The sequence below is a fragment of the Calliphora vicina genome, chromosome 5 (genome assembly GCF_958450345.1).
Source record: "Calliphora vicina chromosome 5, idCalVici1.1, whole genome shotgun sequence".
In the NCBI taxonomy this organism is placed as follows: domain Eukaryota; kingdom Metazoa; phylum Arthropoda; class Insecta; order Diptera; family Calliphoridae; genus Calliphora; species Calliphora vicina.
This window is the reverse complement of record NC_088784.1, coordinates 93513720-93530777: the sequence shown is the minus strand read 5'-3', so window position 1 is coordinate 93530777 and position 17058 is coordinate 93513720. Positions and strand designations below refer to the sequence as shown.

General features: G+C 30.6%; 1 protein-coding gene across 1 annotated transcript in view; it reads right to left on the bottom strand.

Moving 5' to 3' along the window:
* Positions 1-17058, bottom strand: part of LOC135961581 (cyclic nucleotide-gated channel rod photoreceptor subunit alpha) — a 494477-nt gene that overhangs the window by 284495 nt on the left and 192924 nt on the right. Inside the window, exon 2 of the mRNA XM_065513094.1 lies at positions 7506-7750. Within this exon, the coding sequence (XP_065369166.1) occupies positions 7506-7722 (217 nt within the window). The 5' untranslated portion in view covers positions 7723-7750. The remainder of the gene's footprint in view (positions 1-7505; positions 7751-17058) is intronic.

The window sequence follows — 17058 nt, the reverse complement described above, 5'->3', positions numbered from 1 at the left end:
TGAGATCGGTTCTGTAAAAACTTAACATTTAGGTGGAAGACCTCGTAAGACTACTCCTAGACAAGATAATTTAATAGCGAGAGAGTTCAAGAAATTCCCAAAAATAACTCCTCGAGAGGTTGTTAATAGCCTAAAATTAGAAATAAGTACCCGAACAGTTAGTCGCAGGGCAAATGAAGCTGGTATTGGTTGCTAGCGTCCTGTAAAAAAACCACTCATTTCTAAAAATAACCGTTCTGCTCGTCCACAATTTGACAGGGAACGTTTAACCTGGTCGATACAGAAATGGAATACTGTCCTCTTTTCCGACGAATCCAAATACAATTTAAGAGGCAGTGATGGGAGAACATTTGTAAGACGACCAAAGGGAAAAAGATTAGATCCAAAGTACACAAATAAGACTGTAAAGTTTGGCGGTGGCAATATTATGGTATGAGGATGTTTTTCAGGGCAAGGTATAGGACCAATTCATATTATAAAAGATACCATGACAGGTATAGGATACAGAACCATTTTAAACGATGTTATGTATCCATACGCTGCGGAAAATATGCCCCTAGTTTGGAGATTCCAACACGACAACGACCCGAAACACACCTCAAGGGTTTTAACCGAGTGGTTACAATCCAACGAGGTGCGTGTTTTGAAGTGGCCTGCCCAATCGCCAGATCTCAATCCCATAGAAAATCTATGGGAAATTGTAGATCTTAAAATAAAGACCCAAAATTACACCAGGAATGAAGATTTATCGGAGGCGGTTATAAGGGAATGCCAAAATATTTCAAAGGAGACCATTGACTCTTTAATTGGTTCAATGTATCGTCGATGTGTAGCGGTTATAAAAAATAAGTGATACCCAACCAAATATTGAGTTATTGCAAAGTTTAGACCATATTTGTTAAAATAATACCTAAGTTTCCATTGTTTTGTCAATGCCGTAATAAAGAAATGTTTTAACTTTGTTTTCTCATTTTTAGAATTTAATTAATTATGTCCTTTGTTTTTTGTTAAATTAAGTTAATAAAAGTATACAAATAAAATACTACAAAAAAGTTAAAATTTTTTAAAAAATTATTTCAGATTTTAGGCCACTAATGAAATATTTGGAAAAGTTTCCATTGTTTTGTCAACCACTGTATGTGTTTTTAATATACACACACGTAAATTACACTTTATAATGTACAACAATGCAGTTGATGCGCATATAATAAACTGACTAACGACTGCAATCTCTGCCACTATTTATGGATAGCATCATCTTTCGTGAATCTTCTAAAATTATCTTAACGGACGAAACTAGTATATTCCAAGTCTAGAGCTTTCGATGTTAATGTTATCAGGTTAAACAATAAGTGTTGCCATACTTACAAACAATGCTAATAACAGCATGCTATCAACATTGTTGATAAGTAGAAGCTTCTACTGATGAACATGTTTAAAAACATGATAAATGTTGCAGGCAGTCCTTACATACCGTTAAATTATAATCGCTAATGCAAATTCGTGTAAGTTCAAAAATATTTCCTTTGTGAAAAATACAAAAAAAATCGTAAAAAAACTTATAAAAGGACCTTTTACAACATCTTAATTGGGGGCCATCCTAATGTATATGTATCGATATTCATCTCCTGTACACTTTTGTAACAAGTTGGCCCCCAGAGTCTATTAGTATGATACACATGTAACAATGTTTCTAAATTTATTTTTTTTTGTTCATATTCTCTTTAGCATAAACTATAATTCTTTACATGTCATATCAAACATTAAACGGATTATAACGTTTATATTAAACTACCTTTTGTATATGTTACTCTAGCTAAATATATGTATTAATGTCTGTAACTAATGATTTGTATCTTAATATTTGTGTAATAAAGTAGCTTAAATAATTTATAACAATTATGGTAAACTATTAATTATGTCATGTTAATGATAATGCTAAGGTTTTGTTAGCTGACTGTTTTTAATAATAAATTATTTCGTTATAATAAAAGGAATTTGTTAATATTGAAGATATTAATTAAGCAATGACCAGTTTTAAATTATGTGTCTTATATTACAACTGTTATATTTTTAGCAGTCGTAATATTGGTAATAATTCCATCTAATAACTTTTCCAATCAACAAGGATTTGATTTATTTATAATACGTTTCACAATTACTGTCGTCGCTGCAGTTTTATATAATATTCTTGTTGGAAAATATTTTATCCATCTTATTTTATCATATTTCTGTTATTATAAATATTATCAACTGAAGATATATTCAGTATCAAGATAGAGGTATTAAACAGACCTTAAAAATATTTGAATTGTCTTTGCGAATTATTAAAAAATTTACCAGACAAATTTGAAATTTGTATTGAAAAAGAACAACTAATTGTTTTATTGAACAGACCAAATTTTAAAATGTTTTTTTTTAGTTGTTAATATAGAAAATATTTATTGTGATTAAAAATACTTGTAATTTGATTCATGTGAAGACGCATAATGACCAGCCTTTATCAATGTGTTTTGTTATGAGTAAACTAAAATAATTGAATTCTATTTAAGAGCTAATTGTAAAAATAACCTCAAAAACTAAATTTTAATCAAATATTCTTTAACTTTTTTAGACAGTTAAGCCTTTCGTAAGTTCTATCGGGATTTAAAACTTGTTTTCTAGTATTTTAGATCAATATACATGGCGTATACTTAATATTCAATACACACAATTCTATATATTGCGTATACGCCTCATAGATTATTTTAAAACAAGTAAGAGAGCTATATTCGGCTATGCCGAATCTTATATACCCTTCCCCGTATTATACTTTAAAATACAAATTTTAAATATTTTTAGGTAAAAAAAATTAAAAAAAATTTCAAAAATGTTTTTGAAATTTAAAAAAAAATTTTTTTTTATTTTTTTCCAAATTGTTTTTTAAATGTTTTTCCAATTTTTTTTTTTTAAATTTATTTGTGATGACAAAAAATTTTTTTGGTAAAAAAAAAAATTCGGGTTGAAAAATTTTTTTTTCCGATTTTGACCCATTGCAGGTCCAAATTACTAAAGCCTTATATACATCGTTGCAATGGACTTTGAAATATCTGTCATTAAATATCCATATTGTCTATATTAATGACTTAGTAATCCAGATATATGTAGATCAAAAATAGGCCAAAAATCGAGGTTGCTCCGGTTATCCTTATATCTCAACCATTTGTGGTCCGATTTTGTCGATTTTAAATAGCAACCGAGCCGGAAGAATTCCCGATATATTGATGTCTGAATCATGTATGTAAGTTATTTGGGGGCTAATGAAAGTTGATTTCAACATGCAGACGGACAGATGGACACGGCTATATCGACTTGGCTATCTATAACGATCCAGAATATATATATATACTTTGTGGGGTCGCAAATGAAAAATGTAGAAATTACAAACGGAATGACAAACTTATATACACCCTTACCACTCATGTGAAAGGTTGTATATTCATAAAATTAATCGATATTCATTAAACATTTTTAAAATCGTTAGCTTAGTGTACAAAAGTGATAAGTTCCTTTTTCACAAAATTTTATTTTATATTTTTAGAAATCTGCTAATAAAAAAGTGCAATATTTTTGAAGGACGAAAATTTAAAGTTTCATATTTTTGAATCTAATTGAGAAATTTTATTTGCAAGACCAAACATTAACTTACTTGAACAAAAACATTAGTTTGAAATAAATGTGGATCAAATTGTTCCTAATATTTACAATCACATTACAACATTTTAATACAAATTTTATTTTTAGAAACTTAATAAATAAGTAATATGTAATAAAATCTCTATTTATTAACAAAATTCAATGAAATTTACAGCATTTTTCAAAATCAAAGGGAATCCCGCAATTCCTAGAAAATGGAGCGAAAATCTCAAAAATGACATTTTTTACAATTTTGTCCATACGGTCCACATTTCGTTTGCGGCTGGGAAAATACTTTGGAGATAAATAGGGAATACATCAAGGTTTCCAAAACTGCTTTCCGTTTTCTAATCCGAACTTTGGGATTTGAGAACATGAGGCTCAAAGTTTGATAAAAATATGTCAAATTCCCAAGCTGGTAGGGGCGACATAATTGAAAAATAGGAAATGTTTTTTACACCACAATGTTTTCAGTAAAGATTGCTTACAGAAAACATAAAATTGTTATATGTTCTTAAGGAAAGTATTTTTTTAATAAAAAGAGTTAAGTTCGCCCAAAAACAGCAAAAACCTACTAAGTATTTTTTGAATTTTTAAATTGCAAATCGTTTATTTTTGGATCTATAATTGATATTGCTCTGAAATGTCTTGTATATTATTGGTAATTTAGTTGTCTAACTAATAAAAAAAACTTCCAGTCTATTCGGTACAAAAGAACGCCCTATGTTTTAAAAAAAAGCGGACCAAGGTATGGACAAATTTTTAAATTTCAATTTTCAAATGCTTATAACTCGGAAATTGTAAGAAATGAATAGTACATGCAAAAAGTTTTTGCAAGACCTAGCCAAGCGCTTTCGAAAAATATAAAAATCTTTGAAATAGGATGGGAAACAAAAAACTGGCAGCATTTGTTTTGACCATCTTAATAATTTAAACTCGAATTATTTCAAAAAATTTTGATTTTGCCCCACTGAGCTCTGGCCCTTTGTATTTAATTGTGAGCTCGACATAGTGATGCAAAGAGCTACCAGTCACAGACTTGAGGATATATGTATGTCTCCTCACACACACTTTTTCAGATATGCAAGCAAAACTGACGCAAGTGCAAGTAGAGGCAAGCTAAGTCGGCCTAAAGAAAACTAAATCGTTGAGTATTAACGTAGCAAATTTTTAATACATTCGCATACAAGACAAAGTCATCGAAGAAGTTGACAAATCAGGAACGAAACCCGGCAAGCATTCGGACATCTGAAACCGGTGAGGAAGTCGAACGCAGAGAAAACAGATTCGTAGTAGCAACCGAATTTTTTGCCAATCGAATGATTCTGCCTTGATGAACGAATTTTATAGTTGTGGCTACAAAATATTAAAAGAGATAACAAAAGTTTGGATGCTGCAACCGAAAATCATCCCTATTAACTGTTGCTAGAACCGACAAATTCGGTTGCCACTACGACTCTGTTTTCTCTGTGAACATTAGATCACAAAAAACAAAAGTGTGTCTATTCAACTCTAAGGTAACCTCAACCCTACTTTATGGATGTGAGTCATGGAACTTGACTGCTAATCAATTTAAACCTTTATGTGTAACTGTATACGTAAAATTATACGCATTAGGATGGGTCGATTTAGCAATCGATATTGTGCTACCGATTTTTCAATAGCTTTTGCCATGAGGAAAAAAATGTCTACTTCGACATATCAAAAAAATCATTTTCGATGCACCCAAATTTCAGAAAAAGTAAAAAAAAAATATTTTTTCTCAACTTTTATTCGCCATGAGTTGCAAGGGTATAAATAAGTTTGTCATTCCGTTTGTAATTTCTACATTTTTCATTTGCGACCCCACAAAGCATATATAATCTGGATCGTTATAGATAGCGAAGTCGATATAGCCATGTCCGTCTGTATGTTGAAATCAACTTTCCGTAGCCCCCAAATAACTTACATAAATGATTCATACATCACTACATCGGGAATTATTCCGGCTCGGTTACTATTTAAAATCGGCCCAGAAATGGCTGAGATATAAGGAAAAACCGAGACAACCTCGATTTTTGGCCTATTTTTGATCTACATAGTATATCTGGATTGCTGAGTCATTAACATAGACAATATAGATATCTAATGATAGATATTTCAAAGTCCATTGCAACGATGTATATAACGCTATAGTAAGTTGGACCTACAATGGGTCAAAATCGGGAAAAATATTTTTTAACCCGAATTTTTTTTTCATCAAACTAATTTTTTTTGTCTAAATTTTTTTTTTAAATTAAAAAAAAATTTAAAAAAATAAAAAACAATTTTAAAAACAATTTAAAAAAAAATTTATTTTGTTTAAATAAAAATATTTAAAAAAAAATATTTTTAAGTAAAATTTGGTGAAGGGTATATAAGATTCGGCACAGTCACATAAAGCTCTCTTAGTTGTTTTTAAGGTTTTTTATTACCTACTAAAAAAACCTTCAAAATAAAAATAAATTTTTTGACTTTTCTGAAATTTGGGCGCCTCAAGGAAGCAAACGGCAAAATGAGATCGTTGTCGCAACAATAAATTTAGGTCTAAATGAATTAAAAATCGTGCATTTAATAAAAATAATTGGAATTCAATTATTACAGCCCTATGCTCCAGATAACAGTAAGAGGGATAAATATATATGTATCGAAAATTTATTACTAACTATCCAAAATAAAAGTAAATATCTTGTTATACAAATTTTATTAATTCATTACAATATGCAATATCTATATCCCTCATTACACTTAAGTTTCGGCTTACTAAAGGCATCGAGCTTCTTTTCTTTCAAAAGCAGCTCGCTCCATTTATAGGTTTTCACTGCCTACACATTTAAAATTTTTGTTTAAATTACAATAACTTCCAAAAAAGCTTGTTTAATATTGATCAATAATATTTATGTTTTCTTTGTTTCAAGTTAATACAACATAAGACCCATTCATTACAAGCATCTGTATTACATTTCATTTACTGCCACACAGCAACTTCCCTCCGTGTCCTTTTCTGATGCTAGTGCTGCTACTACTGTTTAAAATCCAGCCAAGTGAAAATGATAAATTGTTGTAGGACATAGATAAGGAAGGCATACGCAAACGCATACCTACAATGATAGCAACGTATAATCTTATACATAGTGGACACCACACAAAGGACCTACTTGACAGTGATAATACACGCAGTATAGCACAGATGAGATTAGATATAAAGGAAAAACAGGTATGTATACACGTTCTGGGGCACTGCAGGGAGTACAAAATGAGCATGAGTTGTCAATGATAATGTAGAGAAAAGCAAATGACCACTAATTTACGATTTAGGATAAAAATTACACAACTTTCCAAAACCATTACTAAACATAGCCGTGCAAAAAATGGAGAAAACAATATACAAAGTTAACATTTTCTTTGGAAAATCATACATTTACAAATACTACACGGTGGTGTCTGTATTCAAAAGTCTTGGTAGGTGTTTAAAGTTATGTGCCAGGAAACAGTGTATATACACTTTAAACACAAATACCAACCAACAATAAAACAATAGGAATGAGTAGGGCTTAATAAAATGTACATTTTCTACCTGTTACAAAACATAAATAACTACAGGATTAAGGTACAAAAAAAGTATTTAGAGGGTGGTTTATTTAAATTTTTTGACATTATCTTTTGCTGACTACAAGAAATTTAAAGTGTCCAAGAATTGTTATTATTTAATGTTTTTGGTGAATTATCATATACAAACAGTGTTTGTTGGAGGAAGGAAAATACTATTACAAAAAATAAATAATTACAAGTTATTGTTAGATAAAACATACCTGTTGAATAGCGGGGTCCATTAATTATATTTGCACCGATGCCACCATAAGTAAAATGATGACTTGATTCACCTGTCCCCGAAACTACAGCAATTTCATCCAGCTCATGGCCTGGTGAGGCACCAGCCGATACTAAACGTGTTGACGAAGTCGCTGTATTACATTCAGAATTTTTGCGACCTCGTAATGATAAAACCAGCCTTTTGGCTGTTGACATTACCGTTGCTGATGAATATAATTAATAACTGCCACAGCATATGAAAGTACAGAAAAAATATAGAGAAAACCATAAGAAATTTTTATAAAAAAATTTTAATTAAAAAAAGCAATGTGAATAATAAAATTTGCAAAAACAAAGTTAAGATTAACATTAAGTTTTATTTAAGTTGAATTTGTTTTCAAACAAAAAAGATGGCAAAGAAGTTAAACTTGCCAACTTTGAACCAAAATAACAACAATTTAAAACATATGCATTGTCAGTTATAGACTCTGAAACAATCCGACTTATTAGTTCCAAACTGGCTTCATTGGAAAATAAATTTTCTGAAGATGGATTTAGACACTTAAAATCATACATTAGGTCCATTCGGTCCATACATAAAGCCGATTCTCGAATATTTCCATACAAAAATTGTTCCCAAATTTGAACTTTTGAAAATTCACAGAAAAAACTATTTCTTAAACCGTTCCAATTCAAATATATATCACATATTGAACTGGTTTCAATTATTTTATAATTGAATCAAGTATTCATGTGCTCAAAAGCAAAATTTTCTAGATATTTCCTATTGAATTTTGAGTTTTGAATTTGATAATTTTGACAATTGAATATAAAATTTCCGTTATTGGATGAAATTTAAATACAAAAATTATTAAATAGATAATTTTCGTAATTGAAAACACATTTTTGTTATTTTTTGTGTTTTCAATTACGAAAATTATCTATTCAATAATTTTTGTATTTAAAATTCAATCAATAACGAAAAATTGTCAAAATTATCAAACTCAAAATTCAATAGAAAATATCAGAAAATTTTGTTTTTGAGCACATGAATACTTGATTTAATTATGAAATAATTGAAACCAGTTCAGTATGTGATAAATGTTTGAATTGAAATATAATTTTTTCTGTGTTTGTACGTCTTGAAAAAAATGGGTTTAAATTTTATCTTATCCGGTACTTAATCTGAATTTATGCAAAAAATAAGTGGACATGTGTGTGATACTTTTCGATTTTTGTACTTTAAGGGGATTAAACGGGCGTAAAACAAGTTTTGGCACCTTTTTGTATCCCATATCCCAGAAATTAAACTTAAATGGAATTGTAAGCCTTCTAAAAATATTTCAAATGTATTTTGCAACTTTTTGGAAAATTGAACGTATAACGAGTTTAATTGATCCCTCTTTTTGGTACTTTTTATACCCTTCACCTTTGTGAGAAGGGTATATATAAGTTTGTCATTCCGTTTGTAATTTCTACATTTTTCATTTCCGACCGTATAAAGTATATATATTCTGGATCCTTATAGATACCGGAGTCGATTAAGTCATGTCCGTCTCTCTGTCTGTCCGTCTTGAAATCAAATTTCTGAAGACCCCAGATATCTTCGGGATCCAAATCTCCAATAATTCGTCAGACATGCTTTCGAGAAGTTTGCTATTTAAAATCAGCAAAATCGGTCCACAAATGGCTGAGATATGAGGAAAATACCAGGACATGCTCGATTTTTGACCTATATCTGTATTATCAAGTCATTATTATAGACAATATGGATATCTAACGATAGATACTCCAAAGACCTTTGCAATGTTGTATATAAGGCTATAGTAAGTTGGACCTACAATGGGTCAAAACCGGAAAAATATTTTTTATCCCGATTTTTTTTTTCCACCAAAAGTTTTTTTTTTCGCTAAATATTAAAAAAAAATGAAAAAAACAAAAATAAAAATTTTAAATTTAAATTTAAGAAAAAAAAATTTAAATTTAAAAAAAAAACAATTCAAAAATTTTTTTCTCCAAAAAATTAAAAAACTGCAAAAACCAAAAAATTTTTGATTACCTAAAAATATTAAAAATTTTTATTTTGAAGTATAATTTGGTGAAGATTCGTCACAGCCGAATATAGCTCACTTACTTGGTTTTACATTAAAGTGGTAACAAAAATGTATATTATAAAACGCCTTCATTAATAACGAACTTTTAGCGTAGTAGCACACGCTGGGTATCTGCTATTATTTTTATATTTTTTGTATTAATGAAATCCACATGATTTAAAATTATTTTATTTTCCCAATTTTTACTTGAATAAATATACCAGAATTTAGTTAAGACATTATTGATTGTGGGTTTGTTGGCATATACTTTTGACTTCAAATAACAATTTTATAAGAAATCCAATGTCGTGACTAGGGTATTTATTCGACTAATGATCGTTCGATTAATCGAATAATTTCTTACGAATTATTCGAACAATTAAAAATGGCCATTTTCGAATAACGAATAATTCAAACAATTTTATGTAGAATAATCGAATAAAACGAATAAATGTTCATATATATTTAAATTTAATAAATTGCTTAAAATTTTTCATAATTCCAAATTTAAATAAGTAATAATGACTCACAAAAATTGTATTGTTTCTGAAATTCGACAAATAACTAAAGACAAAGAGACTTTCGATCACAGTAGATGAGTGTTCCGATAGCTCCTTCTATAAATATATAAATATTACTGCAAGAACTTACAATTCTAAAAACAAATCTTTAAAAAATTTTAACTTAGGAATTGAACCAATGAAAATAAAAGGTACGGAATAAAATATTTGTTATTTAGCTGGCGAAATATTAGAAGAATCGCAATTAATAAACAAAATTTTAACTTAGATTAAAGTGGAGTTGAATGTGATTTTGAAACGGTCGTCGGAAGTGATATTGAGGATAACATTTATAACGATTATATTGAAATAGATGAAGGCCATGATCTTAAAATATATGCATATAAGTGATGTTATTAACCGAGTGCTTAAGTGTTGCAAAATATTTAATAAATCGAATGATAAACACAAATATTGCAAACTAACGTTTTTTGCAAGAAATGATGGAGTTCGTCTTTTACATGATTTTGAACATCGTTTAACATCTTTGTCTAACATGGTAATAAACTTTTTGCGTATTTGTAAATGCGTCAATCATGCACTGCCTGACTTCAAATTAGCCACGTTTACTGACAATGATATCAAACTTTGGACAGATTCCCTTTATTGTGTAATTCCCCAAGACCACCTTATTAAGCAAAGATTAGGCAACGTTGATAGAGCTTAAGGGTATAATACAATTTCTTATAAATAATTTAGAAATAGTGAATAATTACTTTACTAAAGAATTAGTTACTCAATTTAAAACCCGAATTAATGAACGACTAAAAAGTCCCTAATACGTTTATATTGTATTTGAATTCAGGATCATATCCAACTAGCTCAAATTTTTTAATGTATAGCTTCAATGCGAAAATTAAAGGGTTTGCTAGTCAATTGTTTTGTAGATTGTTAGGGAGTTAATCTGATCAGAATATTTCTGTTGAAAAATTAATGATGGACTTTGTTTTCGAATGTTTCTTAACATTATCAATACTTGAATTGTTAACTTTAACGTTATTTTTTGTTTTTCTTTAACAATAAAATATTAAAAAACCGACATCAAAACTTCATTCTTTACTTTTTTAAAAAAATGTACATTATTCGAATAATGCGATTAATTTTAAATGTGTGATCGAATTATTCGAACAAGTTAAAATCTCTTATTCGTTTTATTCGAACACGAACCTACTTTTTCAAAATATGGCAAATTTGTACAACGTTTAGAGAGTCAAAAAATTAAATTTTTAAAAAAATTTCTGTTAAAAACAATGTTTGTAGATTTTTAAAAATTAAATATAAAAATTGTCTGCAAATTCAAATGTTTACAAAGGACTGCTCATACCAATCATCTTATACCCTTCACAATGAGTGGCAGAGTACACAGAGAAATCATTACTAGCATCTGAATTTGTTGCCTACATCAGTGACCGAATTTTTTGTGGCTACAAAATTTTATATAAACTAGCATAACCCGGTGCACTTCGCTACCCCTACCCTAGTAAAGTTAAAAAAATATGAATAGAAATACGAAAATAACACTTCACTTGATATTCGAAAATAACTAACTAATTGTGTATGGGAGATACCACTCCGCTGCTCTGATCCCACCCATTTTTAACCTTTTATGTAACTTTCGTTTATAAGGGAGGGGTCATTCCTACTAAGCCGATCATGCTTAGCTAAACTTCGAACAGGGGACAGGAATAAATTCGTTTTTATCTAATCACCGAAGAATGGTAATAAATTGATTGATACAGAGTTTAAATTCTTTTAGAATTATAGTTCTCCAGATATTCAAAATTAATTATTTACTTTGTGCCACACCCACATATGCAATTCCGACCATTTTCAGCCAATCTGTGTAAAATGGTAATAGAGCTATGCGGACAAAGTTTGAAGAACCTTACAATTATTACTTTGTATGGGAGATGACTCACCTCCTTTTCCGACCCCTCCCATTTTGGTTGCCCAGATATTCGAAATCAGTATTTACACTGTATGGGAGGTGCTATGTCCTTTAATCTAATTCCGTCTATATTCAGCTAAACTCCGCAGAGTAATAAGAAATTAATTCGCTAAAAGTTTCAACACTTTTACAATTATAGTTCTACATATATTCGAAATTAATTACTTTGTATAGGGACTATTCCCACTATTCCAATCCCGAACAATTTCAGCGAAACTATGCAAAATTATAAATGAGCCATTTAGACTAAGTTTGAAAAATCTTGCAATTATAGTCCACAAAATATTTAGAAATAACTATTTAATTTGTATGGGAGGTGACTCACCATATGTTCCGACCCGTCCCATTTTTTATTAAACTTCATGCCTTGATAAGAAATTGATTCGTATGAAGTTTGAAAACCGTCACAATTATAGTTCTGCACATTTATAAAATAACTATTTACTTATGTACAATTACATATTTATCCCCATATGCATAAACAGTTTTTAAATTTGTCAAAGGTTTATAACACAAATTTTGAATAGAAATTTTGTTTTATAAACCTTTGATAAATTTAAAAATTGTTTATGCATATGGGAGTTACAAAACAAAAAAAAAAACCTTCAAAATATAGTTTTTTAAGTCACTTTGAATTACTAAATTCTTCTTCTTTGTTTTCTATAACAACTCTCACTTAAAACAGAGCGAAATCAATACTGTTCAATTGTTTCTCTTATTTATTTACAACAACAAATTGGACAAACACGCATTGCTTTGTTTACATTTTAGCTTAAGGTTCACATGTACACGTTTTTGCATATGTGTTAGTAACATCTTTAAACGCTTATAACTCCTAAAAAACTGAACCGATTTCAATAAAATGTATGTATATTCTGCACTTCTGTGAATAAATCCCTTTAAAATGGTATATTTCTTGCCCAAATTGAATGTATAATGTGAGCGTAAAAGGGGTCTAAAGAAATCCTGATGCTCGTAAACGTCTTGAAATTGCTGCTTGAGTAACTCCCAATGATTTTGCAAGCTCTTGTTGAGTTTGACAATAATCTTCGTGGCCTCTATGCCTTTACCACTTCTGAACCGCACAAACCATCTCTCGTATGTTGAAACCAATGGAACACAGCTTTGGCGAGCAATCGGAGTGCTTCAGTGACACATCCTAAACAACTTGACCTTGTAGATTCCGATTTTGATCCTGAACACATGCTCTTTAGAGTTTTTTTTAATGTTGAAACATTAACGTTGAAAAATATAAAATTCTTTGAAATCGGATGGGAAACAAAAAAATTGCACGTGTTTAAAAATTGTACATGTCGAAGGTACCCTACTTTGAGCCTCCATAGCGCTGCCCCTGGATTATTTGTAGGGCCCATTTTAAGACGTTAAACTCGAATACTCCTTGGCTACACCTAACTCAAATTTTATACCGATCGGACCAGCCGTTTAGAAATGCCAGATTTATTTCCAATAAATTTTGATTCTGCCCCACTGTGCAATAGGGGTTTCCGAACTTTGATAGCGGCCATATTGCTGAAACTATCGAATTGTTTGTCATTCATTAATTTTGTTCACCATGGACGAATATAACGTGGAAATCCAAATGGGTGTTCTGTTCGGGCAACATTCCACGAGCTGAGACTCATTTATGTATGAATGGATGCCTCAACAAACACAATTGTTGAATTTGGGAAGATCCAAAAGCGAATTGCATCCCGAAAAAGTCACTGCTTGGTGGGGATTTTGGGCTGGATCATCGGACCATATTTATTTGAAAACAATGTTTTGTTGTCCTGGCCATCACCGTCAATGGTGAGGTCGGTGATTGCCAACTAGTTTTGACCTGAATTGGATGATATAGACACCAACGACATATGGTTTCAATAAGTTGGAGCAATTTGAGGGCAATGTCATCTCAAGTGAAAGTGATGTGAAATGGCGAACGTGATCGTGCGATTTGACCCCGATAGACTTTTTCTCGTGGGGTTTTCTTAAGTCTCAGCGTAATGCGAAATCAGTCAAATTCATATTGATTTATGTGTCAGAGTAACGAAGGACGTTAGCACAAGGTTATTTTCCATACATAGTGGCATCGATAGGCCTTTTAAATGAATAAAAACTGTCGATGATATCTCAAGCTCTTTATTTAATTTAAGTTACATATGCTGTAAATTCCAAAATCATTGTACACCAATTTAAGACAGGCATATTCAAAAAGTCTCTTTACTTTTAAATTTGTATATAAATTTCACTGTTTATCTAACACAATGAAACAGACTTAACTTTTGATTTATCTAACAAACATCGAAAATAAAACCATGTTAATGCATCAATTATTCAACACTTCAACATAACTTTTGCTATTTTTTATTCATGTCCCAAACAAATCTCTGTTTATTTTATAATTTTTCATTGGAAATTAACAAATACTTGAATGAATACAACAACCCCGCATGACATGTTTCATAAACCCCATCCAGATTGTTTTGGTTGTGTTTAAACAAACCTAAAAAGTAACGACTTTTCAACCCTCATCTTCCAAAAAAACAAAAAAAAAAAACACAGGACGAACAAAAAACACATGTTTCTACTTAAGCCTAATAACACATGCACATTAGGGTTGCTCAGCTAATTATTTGTGTTCTAAAGCACTGTGATACAAAGCATTATTTATTTGATAAAATAGAGCCAGCAGAAAATTGGTTAGGACATGTCACTACTGAATGATTTGCTTTGTAATGACTACTTCATACCATCTGCATTACTTAGAAGTAGTTTAGTAAGGACTGGTTTATAATCTAATACAAACTAATAATTAGAACAAATTTATGTTACAAGTTCGATAGAAATATAACTTAAAGGACTTTTTATCCCATTCCGTAACCGCAATAAAGTATAAAGTATCACACCAAATTGAACTAAATTTAAATTTTTTAACTCCATAAAAATGGACTATCCTTATATTCAGCAATATATACAGTCTCATACCTATTGAGTAGTAACGCACGTTTTAAGATTTTTTCTCTTTATATACACACTTATTGTAACCAAAAAACAAATTAAAGAAATCAAATCAAAAACCCATCCTGCAATTCTAAAGGTAGCTATTGTCGTCTATCCTCCAGCGTTTTTTACTTGTTACATTTCTAATGTAATATTTTGCTTTGTAATGTTTGCTTCCATATCTATATAAAGTACGTGACAATAGAATGTATTTTTTGTATTTTTACCAGTCGACAGAAAAATATTTTTGACGCAATTTTGGTTTTTGGACACAAAGTGCAGTCCATCAAAGGCTGCACTATTTTGTTTTAAACAAGACGGAGTGTCAACGTATTGGATGTATGACTTAAAAATTCTCACTTAGTTATTGAAATTTATAGTGTAAACAACAAAGCTTTTTGCTTCGAAAATATCGAACCTTGTACCAACAAATCGTCATATGTGGGAAGTTTTGCTTTACTTCTTTAACTTGAAAAAATTGTATTGCCTTCAATGTGCGACAGATGGTTTGTTCGGTTCATATGTGGTGATTTTGACATGGAAGACAAAAATCGTCCAGTATAGCCAAAAAAGTTTAAAGGCCAAGAATTGGAGCCATTACTCCATGAAGATTGTTGTCAAAATCAACAAGAGCTTGAAAAATCATTAGGAGCTACTCAAGCAGCAATTTCAAAATGTTTGCAAGCAACAGAATTCATCTGAAGCTGATTGACCTTGAAAGCACGACCTTTTTAATGTCCGAAATGATGCTTGAACGCTAAAAAAGAAAATATTTTTTGCAACGAATCATTACTTGCGATGAAAAATTTATACACTACGATAACCTCAAGCCTAAGAGAACATATGTAAAGCCCTGCCAACCAATCGAATTGCCACCAAAGCCAAATGTCCATGGCGCTAAGGTAATAGTCTGTTTGAAGCAAAAGGGCCCTGTCTATTATGAGCTGCTGAAATCTGGCCAAACTATCAAATAAAACCTGATTCGTTTGAAGGGAGGATTTGCCGACAAACGCCCAGAATGACACCACTCGGACACATGTTGCAATACCTGTTAATAACTATTTAGAATGAAGTGGTTGGGAAGTTTTGCCTCACCCGACTTTTAGTCCAGACCTTGCCCTCTCAGAATACTATTTGTTTCAATTGATGCAGAAATCTCTTTCTGGCTTGATTCGTTATAGGCCTCAAAGTTCTGAGCAGTTATCTTGCCTCAGAATAAATATGTTCCAGAAAGATGTAAAAAAGTTCATAGCTAACAATGGTCAATACTTTACACACATGTTTCAAAAAAAAACGTAAATATTTGAAAATAATCTCGCATTTTTAAGTCATACACCCAATAGTAAACAACTATTCACCAGCAACTGATTCACCGGCTTTTTGCATTAATAAGTAGGTTGAATCAACCTGGTTGATAGATAACCAATGGTGTATATTTTTTTAGATAATATATTCACTGAGGCGTAACTAGTTACAAGACCTACAGGGCACATAATTATACTCGAAAATTTTGTATTTATAATTATTTTAATATCTTAGCTACAGTCTTTATTTCTTTACAAAAGATGTCTGCTGTGTGGGACTAAAGTATTACATTGAAAGGTTTGAGTATATTGAAACAATAAAGGATTTTTAAACACGTATACAATGCTGTCTCAAGTTCGGTGGTGTTCTGACTTTCATCAATGGAATGTGCAAAGTTGGGGAATTTTCTCTCTTTCTTTAACGAATTGACTACATATGTTTGAATTTAAATTTGAGTAAATTGATAAGAATTTTTGTTTCAAAACTTCTTTAGAAGAAACTGCCCAAATTTATTTAATAACTAGTTGACCGCCGCGGCTTCGCCTGGTAGGATTTACTAATGTTAGTTCTTCAAGTTTCTCCAACCCACATGCACCTGCCTGTTTTTATTTATTTGCAAATATAATATCTGAATTTGTACTGCATA